This window comes from Megascapheus bottae, chromosome 8, assembly GCF_031878675.1.
Source record: "Megascapheus bottae isolate mThoBot1 chromosome 8, mThoBot2.hap1, whole genome shotgun sequence".
Classification (NCBI taxonomy): domain Eukaryota; kingdom Metazoa; phylum Chordata; class Mammalia; order Rodentia; family Geomyidae; genus Megascapheus; species Megascapheus bottae.
In genome coordinates this window covers 33194805-33222472 of record NC_143516.1, presented here as the reverse complement: position 1 = coordinate 33222472, position 27668 = coordinate 33194805, and the positions used below count along the sequence as shown (strand labels likewise).

The following is a 27668-nucleotide window of genomic DNA, read 5'->3' as shown; positions in this document are numbered from 1 at the left end:
GAGGGAAGGAGGTATTTGGAGATAGGGGGGGAAGGAGGGGGCCGGAGATAATCAATTGCTATATTTTAGTTAATTAAGGAAACTCACCGATTGCTAAGGACAACTCAGCCTTAATAAACCAAATTGAGGACATGAAACCGTTGTCCATTTATTAATAAAGTAAACCGAAAATCCAGGCTTCAAGCTGTTTGATTTGAAATCAAGTTTTCTTTCTGGGCATACGTATTTCCACGAACGCCTTTGTTCGCCTTGTTTCCCATCTTGAGAACCGGCGTGGGGTTTTCTATGGGACTGGACCGGGCCATGGATAAGTTCTCGCTGGCTCCTGAGCGCCCGAAACTCCCAGGCGCTGTGCCCAGCCTCGGGAAACCCTCGGGCCACCAAACCCGCGCGGGGGGAAGCCCGGGAGGGGATTCACTCCCCACTCCAGGACCGACGCCTCCTCGGCTCCCTCCCCGCCGGGGGCGCGGGGCCCGCGGGGCGCGGGCGGGCCGCGGGCCGGGAGAGGAGCGCGCGGGAGCGCTGTCACCCTCGCCTCTCCACCAGGAAACCTCGCAGCTCCAGTCGCGTTATTACCCACGGACGAGGCCGCGGCCGCCCTCGCCGGCTGCCGGCCGCTCCCGCCAGCCGCTCCGTGTCCGGGAGGGGGGGGGGAAGGTACCTAGTCCCGAAAAGTTACCCGAACGCGGAGGCGCACCGGGTGGAGGAGACCCCCGGCCTGGACGGGAGCCGGCGTGGGGCCGTGGGGGACGGGGATGGGGCGGGGGTGGGGGGGGGTCCCTGGACTCCTAGAAAGCAGCTCACACCTGGATCGGCCGATGGGGGCGGTGGGATCCAGGCCCGAGGCACCTGGGAGGCCGTGCTGGGAAGCTGGAGCAGGCGGCGCCGCGGAGACTGAGGGGTGGGGGTGGGGGCGGCGGGCTTTCCAGTCCCTGCAGCTTCCTCCGCAGAGGAAGCCCCCACACCCAGTCCTGACCCAGTCGCCCAGGTCCTCCCGGGACACCACTGACACCCCGGAAAATAATTAAGGAGGAGGAGGAGGGACTGACAACTGAGTGTCTCCGTACCCACTCAAGCCTCCAGCGTGGGACGGGAGCCTCTCCCACTCCATCCTTTCCCTAGCGGACGACCTCTCTTCCCGACCCCCGGGGCGCGTTTCCGCCTCCCTCCTCCCCGTGGTCGGCCGGGAAATCCCAGCGGGGAGAGCGAAGCCCGGGCCGGGCCCGCGTGCGGGGACCGCCGCAGCGCTGGCACCCGGGGTCTTGCGGGCGGGGAGTCCCGGGGGATCACACCCGCCGCCTGGGGGCTGACGTCCCCCGGGGTCCCCTCCCTCCTTCCCTCCTCCAGCAGTCTGCCCCCTCCCCCCCCCAGCCTGGGCGTGGCGTCCGCGCGCCCGCCTCCCCCGTGGGGCGTGGTGTTTAAATGCCCACTAGCGGGAGCCCGGGCGCTTGGGTCAAGGAACGCGGCTCGGGCTGAGGGAATTGCGGGCCAGCCAGCGGGATTCCGAGACGCTGGGCCGCCGCGGATGACTCCGGAGCTCGGGTCCCGGCCGCGCATCCCTGAGCTCCGAGGCCCCGGAGCGGATGAGACAGCGCCGCGCCGCGTCGGCGGTGGGGAGCCATGAGCTGTCTGGATGTGATGTACCAAGTCTACGGCCCCCCGCAGCCTTATTTCGCCGCCGCCTACGCCCCCTACCACCAGGTACGAGTATCCCCGCCCTCGGGGTCCCTCCCCGCGCGCGCCCCGCGCGCCCCGGCCAGCCTCGGGCTCCGAGCTCCACGCGCTGGGTCCCCCGCGCGTTCGGGCGCCGCTGGGATGCGAGGATCGCCTGGGTTGGTGGTGCGAAGTAGATAACCTGCTCCAGTCCCCATTCGCTAAGCAGTTTCGAGCAGTGTTCTTGCACACCCACCCGTTTCTTCTCGGAAATCATCAGACTAGGATGACCAGGGCTGAATTGGTATTTTGTTTGTTTTATTTTGGTTTTGTTCCCCCCCCCCTTCCATTAGACTTTGTTAAATTCCCATTCTAGTGCTGGTGCAAGAGCGGCTTCCAGCTAAGTCACTCCTAGAAAAACCACACTTTGCTCCTAAAGGTAAACCTGTCCACAGCGCAGAAGTTTAGCGCTGCCTTCCCGTCCAGAGGCAAAGGCAGCGTGCGTTCTCATTCCTGCACATTTATCTCACCCATGATCCCTTCCCTGTCAGATCTTCCCTGTCAGCTATTGAGGTCATTAATCCTAGGAAATACTGCACACGGGCCGCATTGCTTTGTGATCTTTGATCGGGCCATATTCTAAAGCTTCTTCTTTCTCAAGCCTGAGTTTCTGAATTGGCCAAGCTTGGATTTCAACAAATTCACTCTTCACACCGTTTAACCCCGGTCCTGCAAACTCTTAAGTTTGATATAATTCTGCCAAGTTAGTCCTTCGATGTCCTAAGTTGAGGCCAGTATTCTACTAAGGAAAACAAAACGACAAAAGCAGACGCTTTAGGGTGTAGGAATCTGGAAACTGAACGCCTGAAGTCATTGAGGAAAATACACGCCTCAATGTCTGAGAAAGTGGTTTTCACCAATTTTGTTCGTAAATACAAAATGACTGCAAGTTTCCTGGTGAAGTAATGATGGATTGGGTTGATTTTGGTTTTTCTCCCCCACTTTTAAACTTTCCAGCTTGGAACTTGTGGTGTCAAGGTGAATTTTAACTATTCTTAAAGTTCTTAATTGTAAGCCAGGTGGGGACCTGGCATTTGTTATTAAATAACTAGAATTCCCTGACTGTAAACTCTGAGATTGATCAGGAGCTCCTTCTTAAAGTATTGAAAGGGAGGTGAGATGTCAGTAAGTTGTCTCTCTGGTCCTTTCTCCACCCAGCTCTGAGCCAATTTACTGCATTGGGATTTCTGCTCATTTCTGTAGGCATCAGGGTGCTTTCACGGCCATCTCTGCCTGCAGCACGCTTTAAGATACAATCTATTCCTGACTGCTAAACAAGTGTGCTCAGTGGATGCATTTGGTTTTTAACTTCTTACTATTATATACTGTAGTTTGCCCCCAGGATTTTAACTTGTTTCCTTCTTCTCCCTTTTCTGTCTTTCCATATGTGGAAATACCAAGTGTGAAAATACTCAAAGACCACTGTTGGTTTCTTTATTTTTCCTTGCTTGAATGACTCTAGAAAGAAAGAAAGAAAGAAAGAAAGAAAGAAAGAAAGAAAGAAAGAAAGAAAGAAAGAAAGAAAGGAAAGAAAGAAAATCATGGGGCCGGGAGTTTACTCTAATGGTAGAACGCTTGCCTAGCATGCGTGAAGACCCTGGTTCAATTCCTCCGTACCACACACATAGAAAAAAGCCAGAAATAGTGCTGTGGCTCAAGTGATAGAGCTCTAGCCTTGAGAAAACCCAAAGGACAGTGCCCAGGCCCTGAGTTCAAGGCCCAGGACTGGAAAGAAAAGAAAAGAAAAGAAAGAAAGAAGAAAGAAAAGTCTGAGACACTTTTAAATGGAACTTTTGTGAATGAACACCTATCAACTTGTATATATTGAACTGATTAGGACAGCCATTCAGGATGCTCCTCCACATAGTCTCCTCATTCATTAGCAAACAGAACTATGTCACACTTCCTGTGCTAATTCATCCTGTACATTCCTGGATACGTCAGGCAGCACAGATCTTTTTGTTTCTATTTCATCATGGAGATGCTTCATCTTGCATCTTGCTCTAGATTCTCAGGAAGGAAATAGTCAAGTGCTAACTGAACGTGTGTGCCCTTTCTTCATAGAGTTTGATTTTTTTTTATTTTTATTTTATTTTTTTATTTTATTTTTTGCATTTTTTATTGTAATTAGAAAAAGGGTTACATGATATTTGCCAGATAGAAGGTGCATTAATTCACGTACATTGATATCCTTTCACATGTCTTGGTCCCCATTTCCCTCCCCCCCCATAGAGTTTGATTTTTAAAATATGTCTACTCTAAGCTCAGCTCTGAGGTTAAACCGGTTTTATTGCCTATGTGCTGAGATTTTCACCAGGACTTTTAGAAGCCATTTCTCCATGGCTCAGCTGCAACTCTGGGATACACAGGTACTGAGAAAGGCAATCTTCTAATAAAGCCTGCGAGCAGAGAGGCCTGCTGACTCCGAGACTCTTTATTTCTGATCTTATGTGTCGGGTACAAGGCTTAAGCCCAGATGGTAGTTTCTCCACCCGTGGGGATCAGGATGAAAAAGTTCAGGCTGAACTCTTTGGCCACCTCTTTTGCATTTAACAGCTTTCTTTCTTTCTTTCTCTCTCTGCCCAGAAACTAGCCTATTACTCCAAAATGCAGGAAGCCCAGGATTGCAGCGCCAGCCCCAGTAGCAGCGGCAGCGGAAGCTCCTCATTTTCCAGCCAAACACCAGCCAGTATAAAAGAGGAGGAAAGCAGCCCAGAGAAAGAGCGCCCACCAGAGGCAGAGTACATCAACTCCCGCTGCGTCCTCTTCACCTATTTCCAGGGGGACATCAGCTCTGTGGTGGACGAACATTTCAGTAGGGCCCTAAGCCAGCCTAGCAGCTACTCCCCTAGTTGTACTAGCAGCAAAGCCCCACGGAGCTCTGGACCCTGGCGAGGTATGGATACGGGGACCCTAAGAGAAAGGGTAAATGGGAGGGGCTCTCTTCCTCTCTCAGCCTGGGGTCCCCCACGGGAACTCAAAGACACTGAAAGAACATTAGACATCGCCAGAGATGGAGTGAGGAAGAGCATTTGGGGAAGGTGATACGGAGGGTAGAGCAACGACCATTCCTGGCGCTCCTGGCCAGGAAGGCCTTGGAATTGGAAGGCCTCCGTTTCTAAAGTCTTTGTATTGGCCCTACCATTTCTGAACAATATGACCTTGGATGGGTCTCTTCACCTCTTCCAGGTCACTATTTACTCTACTCTAAAATTAGAATAACACTTGCCTTCCTAATCATCCCCAGGGTAGGCTTTAAGACTCAGATATTTAAATATATGCAAAGGTGCTGAGGAAATGTGAGATTGCCTCCCAACCCTGCCTGCACAGGACCGCCACCAGCAACCTACAGGGCACATTCCCAGTTGTGTTTTGTTTTTAACTTTGCCCCAGAAACGAGTAATCCTAGAGCCCTTACAAGAGACATAGATAGGTAGGTAGGTAGGTAGGTAGATAGATAGATAGATAGATAGATAGATAGATAGATAGATATCTGTAACTGACCTGACCTATACCTCTTTCTATGTTGCAATGACTTGAGAAATTTTCAACCTTAAAAAAACAATGTCTTTACAACATGCAAAGAAACAGGTGTTTAGTTACAGCCAAACCCACCTATGGTGGTTTTCATAAAACAGTTCCTTTTCTTTTGTTCCCTATAAAGGCTGCTTTACTCTAGCCAAAGACAACGATTTCCTGAACTAGTCAACTGATTTTTTCTTCTAGTCTATAATCTCAACCTTCTTTCATTACCAATAAGGCAAAGGGGGCAAACCCATTTAATAAACTTTTTTTTTCACCAGCATAGCTTTCAAAGTGCCCTATGCTAAACCATGAGAAATTTGTTGTAAAAGAGAAATCAAACTTTCATTAATCATTTTGGGAGGATAATGACAGCCCTTATCCTTTTCTTTCCCCCCTAAGAAAGTCTGGAAGTTTGCTATATATATACATATATATATGTATATATATATATATATAGAGAGAGAGAGAGAGAGAGAGATAATAGCCCAAACATTAGTTTTAAAATACAGAAATGTGTTTGTTTTAAAGACAAAAATATGTGGAATTGCCTATGTTCACTGAGTGTGCATGTTCAATTCATTGTAAAATGATGGGTAAGTAGTTTGGATATTTTCTGCAGACAAAAGGCACCCTAAAGAGCATTGAATTCAGTGGCTTTTCTTCTCTACTAAAGGCACCACAATAGATTGAAATGCTGTTCTCTTAAAATATTGCCGTTCACTGGGGGTTAACAGTGATAGTGACAATAATAATTACTCTTATTATTCCCAGCGTTCTTACTTTGATGCAGAAAAATTGTTAATTAAAACTTAGGATAGAAAGCCTGTCCCTTCATGTCCTGTGCAAACAACACAGCTGCTCTCTTAATATGTCTAGTTTACTGTTTCTTTTCTTTTTATTTGCTTCAGTTCTTGGAAAAAGTATTTGAAAGAAGGTTTCTAGAAAGAAAGCTAATAATAGTAATACTTTGAGATACGTCAATAGGACTGATGTCTTTTCTGAAACAAGGAAGGCTGAAATGCGAGAGGGGCAGATGTCTAGGCCTCTGACCAAGGAAAAAGTCATCTTTAGCTTGAGGAGAGTCTTAGACGTGGGGGAATAAAAGAGATGAAGGCTTCCTGGGCAGATTCTCTTGAAGGCCGAGGAGGCTCTCTGCTCCCCAAAACTTGCTGAGGAGGAGAGGACCTCTCCCCTCTTCCTTCTCCTCCACCCTCCCCCGCCCCCCCCCCCGCCCCATTTCTGCACTGAAGCTGTCTGCCTAGACAGAAGATTCACACTTCCCTCCCCGGGCTTTCGACGTCTGGGTGCCCCGACCTGGCCTTCCCCGAGGAGAACCGCCCCTCCACCCCGACTGTCCGCCCTCGGCCGCCTTGCAGGTTGGGTTGGCTCGCAGGTGACACCGCAGTGACACGATCCTCTCTCCATTTCCTCCCCCCCCCCCCCCCCGCCACCTCCCGCCCGCAGACAGCACCTACCCGATGAGCCAGCGCAGCTTCCCTGCCTCCTTCTGGAACAGCGCTTACCAGGCGCCGGTGCCCGCGCCGCTGGGCAGCCCGCTGGCCGCCGCGCACTCCGAGCTGTCCTTCGCCTCCGCAGACCCCTACTCACCCGCCGCGCTGCACAGCCACCTGCACCAGGGCGCCGCCGACGCCTGGCACCATGCGCACCCGCACCACGCGCACCCGCACCCGCACCATCCTTACACGCTGGGCGGCACCCTGGGCGCCCAGGCCGCAGCAGCCGCCGCCGCCGCCGCCTACCCGCGACCCGCCGTGCACGAGGTCTACGCCCCGCACTTCGACCCCCGCTACGGGCCGCTGTTGATGCCCGCCGCCTCCGGGCGCCCCGCCCGCCTCGCACCCGCCTCCGCCACCGCCCCCGGCAGTCCACCCTGCGAGCTCACCGCCAAGGGCGAGCCGGCCGGAGGCTCCTGGGCAACGACACCTGGGGGACCCTTGGTGAGCCCCACGGGAGACGTGGGCCAGGGGCTGGGCCTCAGCGTGGACTCAGGTAAGCGCAGGAGGGAGTGTGGTCTCCCTGCCGGCCCTTCAGCCCTGTACCCAACCCTGGACTGAGCCTAGACCCCCACCCCACCCCCTTAGTTGTCTTGGAGAGGTAGGGAACCATGGTTTAAAGTCTGCATGGCATTGATATTCCAGTTGTCAGCCGACTCCGTGCCATCAGAGACTTAAAAATAAACAAACAAACAAACAAATAAATAAATAAATAAATAAATAAATAGCAGTGTTGTAGCCACTAGCCACATGTGAGTACTTGCTATTTGCCTAGGACGAATTGCCATGTGCTTTCAAGGCACCATACACACTGGATTTCAACATCTATGCAAAAAAAATGTAAAATCAACTCCTTGATATTTTTATATTGATTTTTGTGTGTTCAAATATATTTGGCCTATTGAGCATATTGGGTGAAATAAAATATGAAAGATTAATTCTCATTTGTTTCTTTTCACTTTTTGTTTTCCTCCCATGTGGTCAGTAGAAAACTTAAAAAGAGTGCTTGTATTTCCCTGGACAGTGCTAAGCTGAGGTATCCACGGAGAATGTAGTTTTCAATCCTCTGTGGCTTTCAGGGATCTGATTCTTCTCACAATCAGCTTCAATACCAAATTGAATCCATCTCCTACAAATGGAAAACTTAAAGATGAATGCTAATGCTACGATGCTGGCATAGAGTTGAATTTGAAGGCTGTATTTGAGGGTGTATTTGAATAAAGTTTAGCTTTCTTTATTTTAGTGTATTTAGTCTAGCTTTTAGTGTAGTTTTTGTCACATACTAAGTGCAGTTATTGACTGATAGTCTTGCCTACTTCCCCTTCCTCCAGTACAGATTTGAATTTTCTGTTTGCTTTTGTTTTGTTTTCATCATTCACTGCCCTTGCTTAGATGAAGCTTGTGATTTTTCCCAGTGTGGTGTTTCCCTTTTCTCTTTCCTTAAACATCTGTTTTCCCTCCTCACCTCTTCTCTCTCCCTCTTTTTCTTCTCCCCCTTTCCTCCTCTTCCCTCTTTCTCTCTCTCTCCCCATTCCCTCCCCTCCTCTCTTATCTTCTTTCTGTTTTCAGGTTTGCAGCCTCAGGACAAAAGCAAGGATCTGTACTGGTTTTAGACAGCCCACCTTCTTCCCTGTAGGTTCCTGCCTGGTACAGTTGGTGACTCACAGAGCAGACATGGAGTGGGTTTGTAACAGCTTCTGATCTTGGTTTGCAGCTCGTCGCTATACCCTCTGTGGTGCCACCCTTCTGAGCTGATCTGCTGTCCAGGGTCTCCCCACCCCTTCCCCTTCTGACCAGCCAGGGAGGTTCGGCGTCTGTGTCTGTGCCTTTCACTCCACGGATGAGGATGTAGGGGAAGGCAGAGACTTCAAACTTCTCCATGTCTTGGGAAACCCCAAAACCACATTTACAGAAATGTCATCTAAAATTAATCTCGTCTGCCAGAGCAGATCCAGAGACTTGAATTCTATGTAATGACTTTTGGCCACATCACTGGAAATATCTGTGGTGAGATTGCTTAGTGATATGAAACCCTAAGCTTTCTTGGAAATGAGGGAAAGCAAAAAGGAGACCTTTCAGTGTGACTCTTTTTACATTAGCGTGAATTATTTCACCATGTAGTACGACTGTAGCACCCCTGAAGCTGATGTCCTCCAACTTTAAGATGACCTTGTATCTGCAAGGAAGACTGTGGTAGAAAACTACAAAGAAGCTGGTTCCTTCTTCCTCAGGACTCAACCTCCAGCTCTGGATAGACCCACTCCAGATACAACGACATTTTCCTGGGCCTGCGAACATGGAAACCTCGGCCTGAATGTGAGTGGCAAGTGGCTGATCTGGAGCCACCTGCCTAAATCTTCCTGAAAACAGCTGTTGTGGGACAACTGCTCAAAACTCCAGAAATATATTGACCAAGGTGGCACTTTCCGTGTTGGGCAGAAAAATTGCAATTGCATTGGCTATGTTATATATGTGTATATAGATCATCTTTTTATAAAGGAACAATTTATGATGAAAGAAGAAACTCTGCTCTGCTTTCTCCACCACAAAGCCTGTCCCTCCTTCTATGGTTAGATGGAATGGAAGAAGAGACACCCTCCTATCTGTCACCAAGTAGAGGAACTAGGAATCATCCCAAAAAGTGTTGTTTGCTGTCAACAGCACTGAGAATGTTTTTCTTAGATTCTGTGGTGTGATGGTCACTTTTGTGTTGTGACAGGGGAAAGGGGCCATGTGAGGCAACACTGAAGATGATGAGGAAGAAGAAATGAACATTAAAGTTGTCTATTTACTATAAGATCATTATGTTTCATAAAAAGTACCTTCATTTTTAATACAATAAAATAATTTATCGTAGTATGATCCAATGTTAGCCATATTATGAGAAACACATGTACACATTTGCTATTTTTTTTTGTCTAGATGTGTTATGAAATCTGTTAACTCCTTTCTTCCTCCCATCTAACCTAGAGATGTGAAGTTGGGAATCTCTCCTTCTGTTTCACATAGAAGGAAACCAGGGCCTAACACAAAGTCTTACCTGTCAGCCTTCAAGGAGTAAGACGGCACAGAGTGGTCACTGTAGATGATTCAGACAGATAGAGTCACCATGCTCCAGATGAAAACTGCTTTCCTTACGTTCTACACTCTTAAGATAGGAGTCATCAGTTAAGAGATTTTGAAATATGGTTTAATATATTAATGAGCTATGACACTTAACCAGAGTTCCTCTTAGGCAAAGAGATGATTACATTATAGTCTCTGTCTCTCATCTCTGTCTCTCTCTGTCTCTCCCTCTCTCCTGTTAATGACAAAATTATTTGTTTTCTTTCACGAACGCACCCAGACACAAGATACTTATGTTACACTCAAATCACCCTTGTACACTATTGAAGCATAAAAATATTAGCACAAATTTTGACCTTCATAGTAATGTGAGAGGCAAATATCACATATCTTGGATAACAGTCTCAAGAGTTGGAAGCAGTGAAGGGACCTTCCTCAGAGCATGCGCTTGCCAGAGTTAATCATCCTCAACTTCTAGCTTTTGGGAATCTACAGACTGGGTCATTACAAAAATGATGCCATTGTTTTTGCTCAGATGGAGGGTACTATATGAGTATGTTGTATCAGAGAAAAATAATAACTAATACTAATTATTTATTGTGTCTCAGGCACTAATTTGAATGGGTTGTTTGTCAAGCCACATGACAATTTATTATTATGATCTCCTTCCCACTCTGAGCAAACTGAGGCACATGAATGGAAGATAATTTACCTAACTATCAGGCTTGCAAGTAAATGACAGAACCACAATGCAAGATTAGGTAGCTAAAGGTAGAGGCTATGCTGTTACCATACTGATGACTTTGTCCTTTTCTGCTGTCTCTTTGTTGTTCAACTTTGAACTTACTTCTTCTTCTGCAACAGCTGTATGAAAAAAAAGGCAAACGAACAGAAAAATAAATTCTGACACTTTGTAGAACACACAGACAGGACCTTCAGTATTGTAGGAGCAGAGACAATATCTTCACCTTGAGATGATTCAGCTGGATGCAGGCCTTTATTCTTATCCAGGAGGAAATCATTGCTTCTGTTATTAATTAATTTTAATATTTAATAACCCTCACTGCTCCCGAGTTCTTCACACCCAACTTAAACAAGCCATGTAAGAGGTTTGGGCATTGAAGTAATAACTAAAATTAACTTTGGACTTCTCTGTGGATTTTTTTTAATCCATGTTCCATTGGCACAAATCACTGCTATATACAAGCATAAATGAGATACATAAAGTTCCAGTGTGCTTTTCAGAATCTGCCACTAAACATGTCATGGAAGAAAATACATAGCAATCTATTCTCTGCTTGGCATCTTCTCACTATATCCTGGACTGGAAGGGACACTTTACCTGTGTTCCACCTGCGTTAGCACGCAGAAAGTCTGTGGTCATAACCCACAGGGAGCATTTTCTCAGCCACAAGGTTCTGATTACCAAATCTAAAGCTGCATCTGACCTGAATATCGGGTTGCTGATGAGGAGACTCATTCACTGGAATTGGCCTTTGGGGTAGTCTTGAACAGACTGTCCAGACTGCTGAGCCAGCCCAGGCTCCAGGGATCTGGCTGGGATGACACATGAAGCGCAGCATTTCAGTCTACTTTATATCTTCCTAAAGTAGAAATACAAGGCACTCTAGAACTGTGATTTGGTTGTGCGTAACAAGAGTGTTGAGGAGAACTTCAGGGGAACTGTCTTGGGCTGACATGCTCTTGACCCACCAACCAGGGTAAAATAAGAATCCTCATCCCCATCCTGCTAATATTAGTGAAGCCTTGTAGACCAAAAGGTTCTAGCGACCGAGAAAGTGACAAGTAGGGAGGGAATATGATATGAAAAGCGAACATATGTCTATGTCTCATCCCTGGCAGAGGGTCTGAGAGAAAGGCTAGGTTCCTCTGCAGTCATATCCCTTGGCACTATGCACAGATCATCTGCAGTTTTCCCCTTGCACTTGGCCAAAGTCAAGGAAGAGGTGATGAAAAGGGGAGAGACAGTTCTCCACCACTGCATAATCCTTGGGCTCATTGCCCTCAGGTGCAGAACTCAGTCACCAGTGGCAGGGAACTCTATCTGTTTTACTCCTTCACTTGAAGAGGAGTTGCCATCCCACCTCATTTCTCCTTTGAAGTTCTATTTCAACATGTGGCAAATTCTCGTTTGATTGATTCATGCCTGGTTGGGAAAGAAGGCAGAGAGGTGGATTGGGGTAGGACGAGATGGGGGAGGGGTGCTGGAGCTTCCATTTTGCTCAGAATTGAAGTCTGGATCTCTGTGCAGTCATCTAGTCATCTTCTGGGGTTTTTATTTTTTTTGAAGCACTTAATGAGTTGGAAAAAATGAAAATTGTAATAAAAATGAGCCAAACTGCTTTCCACATCAATGTCATTTTCATAGTATATGTTTTTGTGTTGTTTGTAAAATTATATCATGGCATGAAAGAAAAAATAGATATTTGAAAGCCGTTAAAATAAAAAGGAATTGGAAGATGTAAGATTTCCTTATGAAATTGCTTTTAAAATGGTTGAGCATTTATATCCAAGCAATTTATATATTGGTTGCATTTGTCCAGATCTTTACTGTTTATTCCCTTCTTTCCTGCTAAGTTTTAAAATTTGTTACATATTCTGGAGTAAAGGCAAAATATTCTATCATTATTACAGTTACCGTTTGTATATGACTGAAGTTATGACATTTATAAAAGTAATAGGATTAAGGAAACATATAATTTCTTTTTTTTATTGTAATTAGTAAAAGGGTTACATGATATTTGTCAGATAGAAGGTGCATTAATTCACATACATTGATACCCTTTCACATGTCTTGGTACCCGAGGAAACATATAATTTCTGAAGGCTGATTCTTCTTCATCACCAACAAATAAATATAACTCTAGTACTATAAAAGCTGTAGCCACACAAGGGAATCTGTTTATTTACAAATATGAGAGAGAGAGAGAGAGAGAGAGAGAGAGAGAGAGAGAGAGAGAGAGAGAGAGAGAGAGAGAGTTTTCAAGCCAAAAGAGAAACCAGAGATATCATGATTTCAGACAGACAGACACAAATGATTATTCTCTCTTGACAGACCAACTGTACTGTTCTTTCCTTGTATTTCACTTGAGCCCCAGCGGGCTGGATCAGGAAAGAGACACTTGATAGCCGCTGTTTCCCTGGTTGAAATATTTGTGAAGTTACCGCATAATCTGAAAGCAGAAGCTAATAAATAATAGGATGCTAATTGGAGCTGGAGTGGAGCTGTCAATCATGTTACGCTAATCACAGAGAGACCCTCATCACCTAAAAAGGCAAGGCAGCTTCCAAGAACAGCTCCCAGTTGCTTCCAGCCATGACCTCCAAACATGGTCCAGGCAGAGTGGCATCCACAGTAGAGGTGATTCTGCTAAGCCAGGTTTACTTTAAGATCAAGTGTGTGCGTGCACGAGTGTGCATGAGCGCGCGTGCACACACACACACACACACACACACAAAATAGGGAAAAAGAATAAAATGTTTTGCTGAGGAATTCATGCTTAATACATTGAACTAACTTAGAAAAACCATTGCTTTTGTAAAACATGCTACCCTTCATTTGGAATTTTTCACCTTAAACAGTTAACTCAGAAAGAAAGCTAAGAGGGACCGGGAGTTTGGCCTACTGGTAGAGTGCTTGCCTAGCATGCACGAAGACCTGGATTGATTCCTCAGTACCACATACATAGAAAAAAGCTGGAAGTGGTGCTGAGGCTCAAATGGTAGAGCTCTAACCTTGAGAAAGTCCAAGGACAGTGCTCAGGCCCTGAGCTCAAGCCCAGGACTGGCAAAAAAAATCAGTGTTAATAAAATCTTAAAAGATTTAAAAAAAAGAAAGAAAGAAAGCTAAGAATCTCTATAGTACAGTAACACCAACTGGGACACTTCTATGGGTGTTTCAGTGGATTCTTACAAAGCCAGCCTCGAACAAAGAAATCCAGATTTACTCTGGCTTCCTTGGATTTAGTGATTTCACCTAGATAAATGATAGTTTATGTGGCTAAGCGAAATAAACTCCAGGATATGGAAACAAGAAGTTTATCTTTGTGATTATTGTTCTTAGTATACTAAGTAAAGCTATTTCTTTTCTCTTCTTTTCCCCTTATGGTTTGTCTCTTGTTATTACTATATCTGAATTTGGTATCTGATATATTGTATATACATTTATTTGTTCATTTGAAAAAGGGAAGGGAGGAGAAAAACAAGATGAGTAGAAGGGGGTGGGGGAAGGCAAATTGGGAGAAAAACATGGGAAAGGGTAACAATGTTCAAGAAGTAATGTACCCATTACCTGATGAATGCAACTGTAACCCCTCTTTTCATTACCCCAACAATTAACAAATATTAAAAAAAAATCATAGCAGTTTATGTCCTATTCTGTTTTTTTGGTCTTATGATTTCCTCTAGTTCTGTTTCCATGTTTCAGAAAGCAGTTTTGCTTCAGATATCCTCTCTCATAATTTTATACCATAAAATACATGAAGAAACAAGTCCAAAAACAAGGGAAATTTTAAATAAAAGATATCCTAAGCTTTTCAAAACAAAGCCAAATAAATTTTTATTCCTAGTCAATGTTTGTACTGTTCTAACAAGCTAGTTATTGATTAGAAGTTGTTATTATCATCATTTATTTTTGGAAGTCATACTTTAATCTCTATTTACATTTACAAATAACAAAATACTTTTCTCTATCTTAAAATTTAGAAACCCTTTTAGAATTCTTCAGACCAACCTAATTTCCACTCGAGAGAGGAAAGGAACAAAGATCTAAATATTCTTAAAACACACTGAGTATAAACAAAACTTATGCTTGAAATTCTTAATGAGAATGTCATTCTTTTTCCTGCTAATTCTCAAATAACAACCTTCCCTTTATTTTGTTGATTTTCTTCCCTGTACCAGAAATGGAGTGAAAAACACAATTTTTGTTACTGCTGTTTGTTTTTTTACTAGGCACAGTCCCATTTCGGTTTTTTTTTTCTTTCCCCAGCACATTTTACCCAATGTGCAATTCACCCCAGATAATTTTTTTCTCTAGTGTCATATAACTCCTTTACAGCCCCTTCAATGTAATGGAATTTCTTGATATAACTATAAACACTACCTAAACAAAGTGTTGCTTTATTAGTTTTATTCTGCCTTGCTTAGGAAACTGTGAGCCTCCTTTTTTACCTCAGGCAGTTACCTTTCTAAACCCAGAAACTGAAAGAAAGGTGTTGACAGACAGATTTGGGTGAGAAACATAAGAAACAGAGCTTATGGTATTTTCTCTTCCATGTTCAAAGGATTTTTTAAAAACACCTTCTTCACTCATGCTTTCAAAAAGGACTAGGAAAAGGTTCTAAGGAAATAGGCCCATACCCTGAGGGAACACAAGTAGATAATTGTATTCAATTGGAATTAAACAAATTATTCACAATTTTATACTTAACAATCCCAAACTATTTACTTTCTAAACAAAGATTATAATCCTGGATGTCATCATTTTGAGTTTAAACTTGGGGTGATTGGTCATTTGGAGTTTAAACAATGATACTTCTACAAGTAGGACTGAAAAAAATCCTCAATGGGATACTACCCCCTTCTCTCTTTTGAGATATAAAGTGTACTGAAGTGAAGAAGAAAACCAAATATACGCTCCCATCATGATATACAATCAGGCTGCTAATTAACGTAGAGTCTTAAGAAAATGTAATCCTTTTGTATTTTACAACAGCAACAGAAGCAAAGCATTAAGTGTTTTCTAAAAGCCTTTCAGCTGAGCCACTGGCTCACACCTCTAATCCTGCTTTTCAGGGGGCTGAGATCTGAGGATTGTGGTTCAAAGCCTGGGCAGGAAAGTATGTGAGATATTATCTCCAATTAAGCACCAAAAACTGAAAAGTAGAGCTGCAGCCCAGGTGGTAGAGGGCTAGAGCTGTGCCAAAGAAGTTCAAGGACAGCACCCAGACCCTGAGTACAAACACCAGCATAGGCACCGAATAAAATAACAACAACAGCAGCAACACATTTCCAAAGTATTATCCAGCCATAAGAAAGAATGAAATTATGGGCCGGGAGTTTGGACTAGTGGTACAGCGCTTGCCTAGCATGCATGATGACCCGGGTTCGATTCTTCAGTACCACATACATAGAAAAAAGCTGGAAGTGGTGCTGAGTGGTAGAGCTCTAGCCTTGAGAAAGTCCAAGGACAGTGCTTATCAGGCCCTGAGCTCAAGCCCAGGACTGGCCAAAAAAAAAAAAAAAAAGAAATTATGTCTTTTACAGGAAAACAGAACAGTACAAATGACAGGAAAAGAATTCTTTGCATGTTGTCTTTTCGTTTTCTAATTCTTGGATTTTCTTGTCCATACCAATGTTCTGAATGAAGTGAAACTATTTTAATATAAACAAGCTGTAATATTTTCCCTGCTTTTCACAAAGCTCATAAATTGACGTCCCATTAGCCCTCAGCTCAATGATACACAATGGCGAAATTACCAGAATGCCTACAAATAAGATTCTGATTACTGCTACTTTCTCTTAGAGCGGTCCATAATGTTTTTCTCTTATACCCCACAGATGATTCTTATAAATTTCTGCTTGCTACCATGAAAAAAAAAAACCAACAACAAAACACTTCCTCTGCTCTCTAACCCAAATCCCAAATGCTACCTACTATTCAAAGTCTAAATTCTTCCTCTTCCATTAAGTCTTGTTTCCACACTCACCCATACAGAGTGACAGTCAGCTTTGTGAAACATCTTACCACCTAAGATCTATGCTGTTCATCTGGCACCCACGTAATGATAAAGTCTGTAATTCAGGATTTAAAAGCTCACAGTAGCCCTAAATATCTCCAGCTCACTTTAAACTGGGAATTAACTGCGTCAAGTAGATCTCACAACTATTGTGAAAGAAAACAAAAATGATTAAGTTTTTCTATTTAGTTACATAACTAAATACCAAAATTTAAAATGACAGTTGATCCAGTGTTTGGAATACAAGTTTAAAAAAAAGAAAATCTTCTGGAAGACAGCTTCAGGAAAGAAAATCCTCTCATTAAGAGGAGTCAGGAGAGACTGTCACATTTAGAAGGAGCCAATTAGTGTCAAATATCTTTTTGGCACTCAGGAATCCTCAGTCTCAAGCTCTGCCTTGGGCACTGAGCCTCAGTTCTGCCTTCTGCTCAAGGACAACACTTCAAAAATCATGCTTCTGAGAAGAATGAAGGTAAATATCAAAATGCATTGTATCTCTGTACAAAAAAAAAACTTTTGTGCATATCTCTTTTTTCCTCTTCTGAATCATTGTCCTTACTATGAAATAAGCAGCAGTATTTTCTGTCTTTAAAAGAAACCAAGTAAGAAAACCTCCGATTTGCTCTCTCACTTCCTTGTTAACCCTTGAGAGGCAACTCACTTTACAGAGCCATCTTCTTGCTTTTCCATTTTGTTTGCACTTTTAAGTCCTACTAAGATGTTTTAGTAAATCTGCTACACCTAGTACATCAATTGTAGTTGGAACTAGTATTTAATTTAACTGTGGTTCTCTGCAGACATTCCGATGGATCCAAATTCTGAAAGAACCCTAGTAAAGTAAGTAGAGACCAAAATTAATGGTGGCACTACTGGTTGTCATTCTCAAATTCAATGTTGACTTTGATTCACTATTTTTGAGATGACAAAAGAGAAGGAAAAGATAAAAAAACATCAGAAGTTTCCACCTGGACATCCACACACTAAAGCATCTAAGGGCCCAGAACCCAGTTAAGAGGCTAAGCCAACCACAAAGAATGCAGAGCCCAGTACATCTGAAGAGTGGGGAAATGACCACTTGGTGGGGCTGTGGACTCTGTAGAAGCATTGTAGGGTGTTAGGAACTAGTCTGGATGTAATGTAGTACTTGGCTTATAAGCTCTTGTAAGAAATGGCTCTGGTGAAGCTTCAGGCCTCTGAATTCCAATGTTATCACTTGGTCTGCATCCAGTATTCTAAACCATGTGGAAATTCTTCCTCTCCTTAATATGGAGTCCCCACGGTGGAATGGCCACAGCTCCTTGGGCCTACACATGTCATGGTGTTACAGCGTCCTTGCACAGAAGATCCATCTACTTCTATAGTCAGTGAGTCACAGATGGAAAAACTGCCTCATACCTGAGAACTGAGCAAGAGCCATGTTCACTTACTAGAGTGTTCCTCCATTTTCCCCTTGGTGGTCATGACCTCACATAGCTGATAAAGCACTTGTTCTGAGTGTGAGTAATTCTAAAACAGAGTGTCTTTTCAATCGGTGGCCTGAGGGACACAGATCTGCCCTTCTTCCGTGTGGGTAGGCATCATCTGGTAAGCTGAGAGCCTAACAGAAGAAGACAGAAGAAAAGGCTAATTCTCTCTTGCTCTTCTGCGGCTAGCCATCATCTTTCCCTGCCTTTGGACACGAGAATTTCAGGTTCTCTGAAACTTCACACTCTGGGATTTATGTTGGCAGCTCTGTTGTGTTTTAAGTCTTTGGCCTTGGAATTGGAGCTACATTCTTGACTCCTTTAGACCACAGGTCTTTGGATTTAGACAGGACCAAAGTACTGGCTTCTCTGGATCTCCAGCTTATAAATGTGAGTCTTCTCATCATCTGTAATCTCATAAAGATCATTCTGGTGAAAAAAGGTAGACCTGAGACAGGGGAGAAATGAAGAATGATAAAATGACTTTTACCTCTCTCAGTCTATGTTTGATCATGTCAAGGGCCACCAGAATGTCAAGCCTCACAGGGAATTGATATGAATTTCAAAGCAGTCCCCCAACTCATTTAATCTGCCTCTTGAGGTGTCAGAAGATAACTCAGAATTAAAGACTCCTCTTGAGTCATCTTTGTGTTCAACTGATTTTCTGGTGCTCTGGAAAATCAAGCTACTGACTAGGAATTATTCTGAAATGTGTAGGAATATAATGAGAACTCAGTCCAACAATCTATTAAACATGAACAACTTTTTCCTAGAAAATATACAAAGGGCTCAAAGATGTTACCATATAATTAAAAAGCTTAGAATTTATTTCAATAGGGAAAATCACCAAAAGAGAATGAAAAATACATGCAGTTACTGCCAAGTAAGATATAGAGACAATGAAGATATCGGTGTTTCCGAGAAAGGAGAAAGCTGGAATATGAGTTGGCCCTGAAGACTGATTTGGTTAGATAAGCAGCAAAAAGGTGAAATCCCAACAGATAAGGAAAGAACATATGAAATGAACCAAACAGAACGCATGGGGCAGGAGAAAAAAAAAGGGGGGGGTTTCAGATAAAGCAATTTTCATAAGAATTATACCAACATACCAGCTTCATTTAATATGTTGAAATAATTCAATGTTTCATTTGGCAGTGTTTAAAACCACAAATGATATTTCTTTTTCTTCAATTTAAATTTTTTGCTTTGTGTTATTTTTTTCTTGAACAATTTCTAATGAAAATTCAATTTATCAATCCACTGTCATGTAAACATTTGACAGTTATACTTTTGTAAACCATTAGTCTCCCAAATCTAATATACCCAGGTAATATTTTACAGATAAAATGTTATCAAGAAGATGGTATTTTATGTTAATTTTTATTAACAATATTTTAACACACCCTGTCATTAACCATTGCCAGATTTAATCTCTATAAGTGTAATGTTTCCAGAATTAACTTCAAATTGTAGAATTATAATGACAGAATTATCCAGTTACATCTTATCAATGACTTTTATTTACAAGACATATTTACAATGAAATTGTAAGCAATACTTTACTTCATATTAAATATTTCTATCAGTTTATTCATTGTGCACTACATTATTTGTTTATTTATTTATCAGTCATGGGGCTTGAACTCTGAGCCTGAGCGCTGTCCCTGAGCTCTTCCACTCAAGGCTACACCCTACCCTTTAAGCCACAGTGCCACTTCCAGTTTTCTAGTGGTTAATTGGAGATAAAAGTTTCATAGACTTTAGTGCCTGGGCTGTCTTTGAACCTTGATCCTCAGATCTCAGCCTCCAGAGTGGCTAGGATTACAGGTGTGAGCCAACGCTCCTAGCACATTATGCATTATTTTAAATGGACTAATTTGTGCTTCTTAGCTGAAACATGAGAATTCTGTTGCCTATTTCTCTCCATATAAATATATAAAGTATAAGTATGTTATAATGCAAGGATATCATACTGTGAATGTAATTCTTCTGAACACTTCTCATCTCTTACAATTTCTAAAATAGAGGTTCATGGCACTGGTGGAGTAAAAATGTTGGCGAAAGCAGAAAAAACTGGCTTTGACTGAATGAAAGAATTTAGTGAAAGGCTATGGAGGTAACTCACAGAATCTAAGGGAGGATTTGTGAGGAATTGAGCAGGAGGCAAGGGTGGAGCGCAGATGGAGGAACTGATTCAGTCTGGCTGGTCTGACTCTCAGAGCAGACTCTCTCTGCTGGCTCAGTGACCCTGGATGAAGCCACTTCCAGCACCAATGCCTCCTTGGCGGGGCCAGGAGTTTGGCCTAGTGGTAGAGTGCTTGCCATAGCGTGCAGGAAGTGGTGCTGTGGCTCAAGTGGTAGAGCTCTAGCCTTGAGAAAGCCCAAGGACAGTGTTCAGGCTCTGAGTTCAAGGCCTAGAACTGGCAAAATAAAAAAGAAGAAGAAGAAATGTAGTCTGTATGCATAATGGAATTTGGAATTTGGGGTTTTTGTTGTTGGTTGTGGGACTTGAACTCAGGGCCTCGGCACTGTCCCTGTACCTGTTTGTGCTCAAAGTTAGTGCTCTACCACTTGAGTACATGATGAAATTTTACTCATCCATTAGAAAGAGTGGTATTGTAAAGAAATGGAAAGACCTGGAAAAAAATATTAAGTTAAATAATGTCAGGCCCAGTGAGATAAAAGTTACATTGTTTTCTTCATATGTGAAAGCTAGAATTAGCTTGTAAACTATAAATAAATATATTGGGTTTGGCCAGGAGTTTGGCCTAGTGGTAGAGTGCTTGCCTAGCATGCACGAAGACCCGAGTTCGATTCCTCAGTACCATATACATAGAAAAAAAAAGCCAGAAGTGGTGCTGAGGCTCAAGTGGTAGAGCTCTAGCCTTGAGAAAGCCCAATGACAGTGCTCAGGCCCTGAGCTCAAGCCCAGGACTGGCTAAATAAATAAATAAATAAATATGTCAGGTGGTACGCAAATGTTTACAAAGGCATTAACTGAAATATGGTAGATTCAAGGGAGAACTCAAACAGCGTCAGTCCTTAGAAAGGCAAAATTAAGGTACAACAAAAGAAACACCAGGAAGTGTATACTTATAAGTAAGTGGTTAAAGGGACAGTGGGAGAATGTAGTCAAGAGTTCAATATCTAGCCTGCAAAATTAAAAAAAGGAAAGGAAAGGGTCTGTTGGGAGTGACGGATAAGATGTGGAAAGCAGTGACGTTGACCAGGATATATTGCACTGATAAACTTTATTAAACTCTACAAACTTTATTAAATGGCAACTCCTTTGTACAACTATTTGAAGATAAAAATAAATGTAAAAGACAGTTTGTAAGCACCGCTTAAAATTTTCCCTTTATTCAAACAGAGTCTCTTTCAAAAGTAATAAAAATGAGGGATTTTAGAAGACATTCCTATGCACTCATGGTTATCTAGAGTCATAATAGGAACCTCTGTAAGAAGGCAAACTCATACTTGAATTCAGTGCCTCATGCTCTCCCTTGATTTGCTTGCTCACTCACATCTCACACTCTACCACTTGTGCCAAAATTTTGTTGGTTCATTGGACTTTCCTAGCTCAGGCTGGCTCTGATCTCAATCTCCTGGGTAGCTAGGATTACAAAAGGGCATGAGGCTCTGGCACCAGATCAAACAAGTTTTTAGTAGTCTGTGCTTATTGAAAGAAATCCATTTGCACAATTGTTTGAAAGCAGTTCCCGTGTGCAATTTATTTAATTGGATGTCCTCCGACTTTGCATTCATCTTTTATTCTGCTTTATCACAGCCTTTCTAGTTTAAGATTTAAGCAATTAGTATTTTTGACATATATTTTAGCTATTTGTCTTCTTGTGCATTAGGCAAGCTCAGTACTTAACTTTAGATCTGTAACACATTAAAGAACAGTTGCGGGGACCCCAAATAGACTTACTTTCTACTTTTCAAGAACCATCTCATGTGTATAATAATGTTCATGTAGTTCAGACAAATAGAGTCCAAGGATAAGGTTGGGGATGGGTTTTTTTTTTTCTTGCCATCTTCATGGTACTAACAAACAACAGAAATGCCAGACATTTTATTTACATGTGGAAGGCTGAGTTACAATGCCTTTGGATAGAAATAAGCATTACCTGGTTATTTTAGGTATAGAAAGTTACACTTTTAACTCGATAAATGTTTGCACAATGTTAGATGAAGTTCAGGCATCCAGTTCACCACATCTTTAGTCACAGACACACAGGGCACTGTTACAATTACATAAAAGAATGGCTGGGTTGTTTTTTTTTACCATGGTTGTAAGGTTGTAAGACATAATATACTCACTCTGATTCAGTTTACACCTAATAAAATACACCATTTTCCTTTAGACCAGTTTTTTGCAAATATTGCTAAGAACAGAACAGTATTTTTGAACCAATCTTGTTACTATTTTCCTATAAAATACTAACCTTTTATGAATTTGAGAATATTAGACTTTGAACTTAAGGTCTTACACTGTTTGTGCTGATGCTTGATCCATCTGGATTAACTGGGCATATTTTCTTACCCCCTGCTCTCAAGTCTCCATTTTTACCCTATGGCAAATGTCTGTAGTTGAAGAGGCACTGAAGTGCTGCTCATATCATGCGATGAAATCTCCTTTCTTCGCCCTCTCCCACAGTTTTCATTTGGTGAATAGAAGTGAGTACTCAGACATGGCATGTGGAACTCCTAGAGTTTAGACCTGGGGACAAAAACTGTGGTTTTAGTTTTGGCAAGCCTCACTGGGGAAAATGTGCAGTTTTGGTATTCACCACTAGCAGCTTGTGTCAGTCTTGCAAAAGAAAGATGAGATTTGTTCCCTGAAGCTGCTGAAATTATTTTTTAAGGCAAATCGATTGTGGTGCTTAAACTCAGAGCTCGGGGGCTCTGTCTGAACTTTTTCTGCTCAAGGCTAGCACTGCACTACTTTGAGCCTAAGCGCCACTTCCAGTTTTCTGGTGATTAATTGGAGCTAAGAGGCTCACACTTTCGTACCTGGGCTGTCTTTGAACCTTTGAACCATGGTCCTCAGATCTCAAGCCTCCTGAGTAGCTAGCTAGGACTACACGTGTGAGCTACCAGCACCCAGCACTCCAGGGACTGCTTCTTGTCTTTCCACTTCTGCCAGCACTGGTCTGCTGCTATATCTGACTCGTGTCACCAGGGTCTGCAATCTGTAGTTGACTTGATACACAGCTTGCTTCCTATCCCTCTCCTTCCAGCCTCTGAAGAGACCCATTTCTGTCTCTAACCATCTGGTCAACATGTTTTCACCGAAACTGAAGGGTCTGCAGCACTACCCAGGAGAAAAAGGAAGGAGGGAGAGCAGTGTTTTCTTTCCACATTTCTGAATCTTCTTAGGCTTTCTACATGTACAAACACTCGCCACAAAATTCTACTGAAAATAAGACCATTGATACAAGGGATTAAACCATATGGTTCTCAAATCTAAGATGAAAACTCAGGAACCTTATAAAGTAAAATCAGAGTTAGACTACTACCATGTCTATTACTCATTTTTTTTCAGTAACTACCTAATGAGAGTGTTCATCTCAGCTCTGCATTTCCCAAGCAGCTATTAATCAGACCCATCTCCATAGCCACTGTGAGTGAGACAAGCATAGTTCAGACCTTCAGGCTTGCCAGGAGGGCAACAAGCCACTTGTTTATCTTGGCAAAAATCTTTGTCTGCATGTGGTTCCTTCTCTTCTTTCCTCAGATCACAGGATTCAGATTCCTTGGCTCCTAGAGGACCCTCAGAACTTTCTTCAACTTGATTGCATTCTGTGGCCAGTACCATATAGTTTAACCCTTCTTGGTTCCTGGTTTCCACCAAAGCAACCGGCATAGTGTCATCTGAATTCAAGCTAATCATGTTATCATCGTCACCTGTGGGAAAACATTGAACAGTTATGTTGGTGTCTATTTAATTTCCTTTGCTGTGAACAATGTATAGGTTATATCATAGTACCAACTTATTTATACAGTCAACAAATATTTAGTAGGACCATTAAGTGCTGAGAAAACAAAAATAAACAAGAGGTGTTACCTGTTCTGGAGGCTATTCCAGTTTAGTAAGGAAGCAGAAATATAACCATAAAAGGTAATATGCATTTAAGAAAGGGAGTTACAATATAGTGAACTCACAGGGCTGACCCTTAAGCAGGTAGACTAAATCATTATATTTATGAAAGAAATTAGGTAGCTTTCCAGAGAGTTCTTTCTGTCTTTCACCATTATTTATCGGGTCCCTACTACAAGTCAGTATTGATGATATAAAGTTGCTGCTCTTTGGAATTTGTATTCTAATGGAGAGACAATAAACTAGTAGGTAGCTAGTTACGTCAGATAGTGGAAGTCCGCAAGAAGGACAACTTGGTAGAATAAAGGGCAAGAGAATAATTGTTGTAGATTGGGTGTCAGCAAGCTTCTCTTTAATCAGATGACACTCTAGCAGAGACCCAAATTAACAGAGGGAATTCATCATGTAGCTATCTTAAAAACATTTAAGTGAAAGAGAGAGCAAGATGAAGGGCCACAGGCAGAGGAATGATGGGTGTTGATTAAGGAACAGCCCAGCAGCCAATGAGCCAGTCACCCTCTGCTCTCCCTGGGGCTCAACGGTCATATGAAGCCATTACCACTAACTGACAAGTAAAAGGCACATGCTTATGACTACAAAAAGGAATGGATGCAAGCCTAGTGCATTTTGACAGCAAGGTTGAAGGAAAAGGAAAAGGACATGAAATAGATGATTAATTGTTGTGATGATTTCCAGTAGCATGAACTCTTACAGAACATTTAGTCTATATGGTTTGAAACTATGTTCATATATGGACTCATTCTTCTAATTTCATACCAGTATTATTCCCTCTTAATAGCAGGGGAAAAAATGAGGTGTGGAAGAGTTAAATCATTTTCTCAAGATCACCCAGGTGGAGGGAGTGTCTGTCATTTTTCTTCCCTGTAGGCTGGGCAGGGTTCCATACTGTGTGGGAAAGAGCTTGTGTGGGCTGTGCACCCCACGGGAGTCCCTGGGAAGCCAAAGGTCTAGAAAGTCGGTGTCGCTGGGTGCAATGACTCACGCCTGTAATCCTAGCTACTCAGGGGGCTGAGATCTGAGGATCAAGGTTCAAAGCCAGCTCGAGCACTAAAGTCCATGAGATTATTATCTCCAATTAACCACCAGAAAACTGAAAGCAGCACTGTGGTTCGAGGGGTAGGGTGGTAGCCTTAAGTTGAAGAGCCCAGGGACAACGCCCAGGGTCAGAGTTCAAATTCTACCATCCACCAAAAAAAAAAAAAAAAGAAAGTCAGTTGTAACTGATGTGGGTAGCAGCACTTCTGAGCAGTATACCATCTTTACATGAAGCACCATACTTTAAACATCAGAAGCACTTCAGTAGATAGATGCTGGGCATTCCTCTTCTCTCCAGCATGAGGGCATACTCATGTGTAGCTCTAATGCTACAGCCAATTGTTCTGCCTACCTCAGGAACTTTGCCATTATGAACTCCTAGGTTCCATTTGCTGGCAATGGACTTACATTGAAACCAGAGGAAAATGAAATAATTTCAAGGGAGTAAGGGAAACAATGCATTGTACTTGTTTTTCCTAATGTATTTACCTACTTACTAGGTTTCATGCCTGAACTACGAATCATATCATATGGTAAGAGCACATGAACTTCAGGTATGTATTTCTTGTTCACATCTTTTACATGACTGAAGAAGATGGCCAAGCCACAAGCTTATAGGCTCTTTGGCATTATCTCATTTTCCTCTTCATTGTCCCCAAACCATTATGGCATATTCCAAACCATTGAAGTACTCAGATAGTGTTGTAAACTTTCTCCATCATACCAACAACATCATTAATACAAAGCTTGACTAGTGCCTTGGCAAGGACGTAAGTGCTGAAGGATAGTGTAAGCTTGTACTAATACCACTGAAGAACGCATAAGAATATCTTGCTATATGTGATTATAACAACAGAAGATATAAACATGCTGGAAAGAAATAAAGTATTTAAGTAGTTCATCTCTGATGGCTGGAGAAATTAAGATGCTTGTAAGGAGCTTAAAGAAATTAAGAGCTGGGTGCCAGCGGCTCACACCTGTAATTCTAGCTACTCAGAAGACAGAGCTTTGAGGATCACCGTTTGAAACCAGCCCAGGCAGGAAAGTCTCCCGAGACTCTTATCTCCGATTAACCACCGAAATTTGGAAGTGGAGCTATATGACTCCAAATGGTAGAGCACTAGCCTTGAATAAAAAAAGAAGAGCTCAGGTACAGGGTCAGAGCCATGATTTCAAGCCCCACAACCAACAAATGAAAAAGAAAGAAAAAAAAAGAAAAGAAATTAAGCTAAAACTTAAAACCCATGTGTATAACTACTTAAATGTATTTTTTTTATCTGTCATGGGGCTTGAACTGTTGGCCTGGGGGCTGTTCCTGAGCTCCTTAGCTCAAGGCTAGCACTCTACCACTTGAGCCATAGCACCACTTCAGTTCTCTGGTGGTTAATTAAAAATAAGAGTCTCAGAGACTTTCATGCCCAGGCTGGCTTTGAACCGAGATTCTCAGATCTCAGCATCCTGATTAGCAAGGAGCCACAGGTGTGAGCTACAAAATATAATTTTTTCAAGGAAAGGGATTAAAGGAAAGTTTAGAATTTCAACAAAAACTTCTATGTACAATATACAAAACTTCTATTCATCCATCCTCTTAGCTGTTTCATTGCCATACCTTAATTCTTATTGGAAAATCCCTACCAATTATGATTCACTGAGGGTTTTTTTGTTTTGTTTTGTTTTGCCAGTCCTAAGGCTTGAACTCAGGGGCTGGGCACTGTCCTTGGGCTTTCTCAAGGCTAGCACTCTACCACCTGAGCCACAAAGCCACTTCTAGCTTTTTCTGTGTATATGCCATCAAGGAATCAAGCTCAGGTCTTCATGCCTGCTATTCAAGCACCATACCACTAGGCCATGCTCTCAGTCTGGTTGAGTTTTTGTAAAACAAAACAAAACATTTTTCTTTCTTTTGTTCTAGTCCAGGGCTTGAACTCAGGGTGTGGCCAGTGTTCTGGAGCTTCTGTGATCAAAGCTAGTGCTTTATGACTTGATCTATAACTCCATTTTCAGCTTTTTTGGAGATAATTGCAGATAAGAATCCCATAGACTCTTTCTTGCCTGGGCTGGCTTTGAACCACAATCCTCAGATTAGCTTCCTAAGCATCTAGGATTACAGGTGTGACCACAGACACTCCGCTCAAAAGAATCTTTTTTTGTAATGAGCCAGATAAATAGTTTTTGCAAATTTTATTGCCATGTGTCAGAGAAAAATCATTAGCTAACAACTTCCTTTGTTTATAGTACTTACAGCAATATTTAGAAACTTGACCCTGGTAAGCTCTTGACAATTAATACATCCTCTTGTTGCATAAAGAGCTAGTGAGAAACAGGGGGTGATGTAGAAGTTTCTTTTGTTTACTTTTATTTACAAAAGCATTTTTAAAAAAATGAAACAAAAGGTATTGAATACAATGCCTATAAGTCAGACCTTAAGGCAGATAGCTTGGACACAGACAACCAACCCACAACCTCT

The 27668-nt window shown here is 42.6% G+C and overlaps 2 protein-coding genes across 6 annotated transcripts in view; one reads left to right on the top strand and one right to left on the bottom strand.

Annotated features, from left to right (window-relative positions):
* The first annotated feature begins 1620 nt into the window (after positions 1 to 1620).
* Positions 1621 to 11982, top strand: Vgll2 (vestigial like family member 2). 2 transcript variants are annotated; one of them, XM_090337673.1, is made up of 4 exons: positions 1621 to 1701; positions 4300 to 4609; positions 6703 to 7248; positions 8467 to 11982. In XM_090337673.1, exons 1-4 carry the CDS (start codon positions 1621 to 1623, stop codon positions 8505 to 8507), a joined length of 978 nt encoding a protein of 325 aa, XP_090193799.1. In that variant the 3' UTR covers positions 8508 to 11982. The 2 variants fall into 2 exon arrangements, with proteins under 2 accessions (XP_090193799.1, XP_090193800.1); XM_090337674.1 differs by lacking the exon at positions 6703 to 7248.
* Positions 11983 to 23223: 11241 nt separating this feature from the next.
* Positions 23224 to 27668, bottom strand: part of Ros1 (ROS proto-oncogene 1, receptor tyrosine kinase) — a 97280-nt gene continuing 92835 nt past the window's right edge. For all 4 annotated transcript variants that reach the window (XM_090338229.1, XM_090338227.1, XM_090338228.1 and 1 more), the window contains one exon: positions 23224 to 23952. In XM_090338229.1, coding sequence (XP_090194355.1) covers positions 23642 to 23952 — 311 coding nt within the window. In that variant the 3' untranslated portion in view covers positions 23224 to 23641. The remainder of the gene's footprint in view (positions 23953 to 27668) is intronic.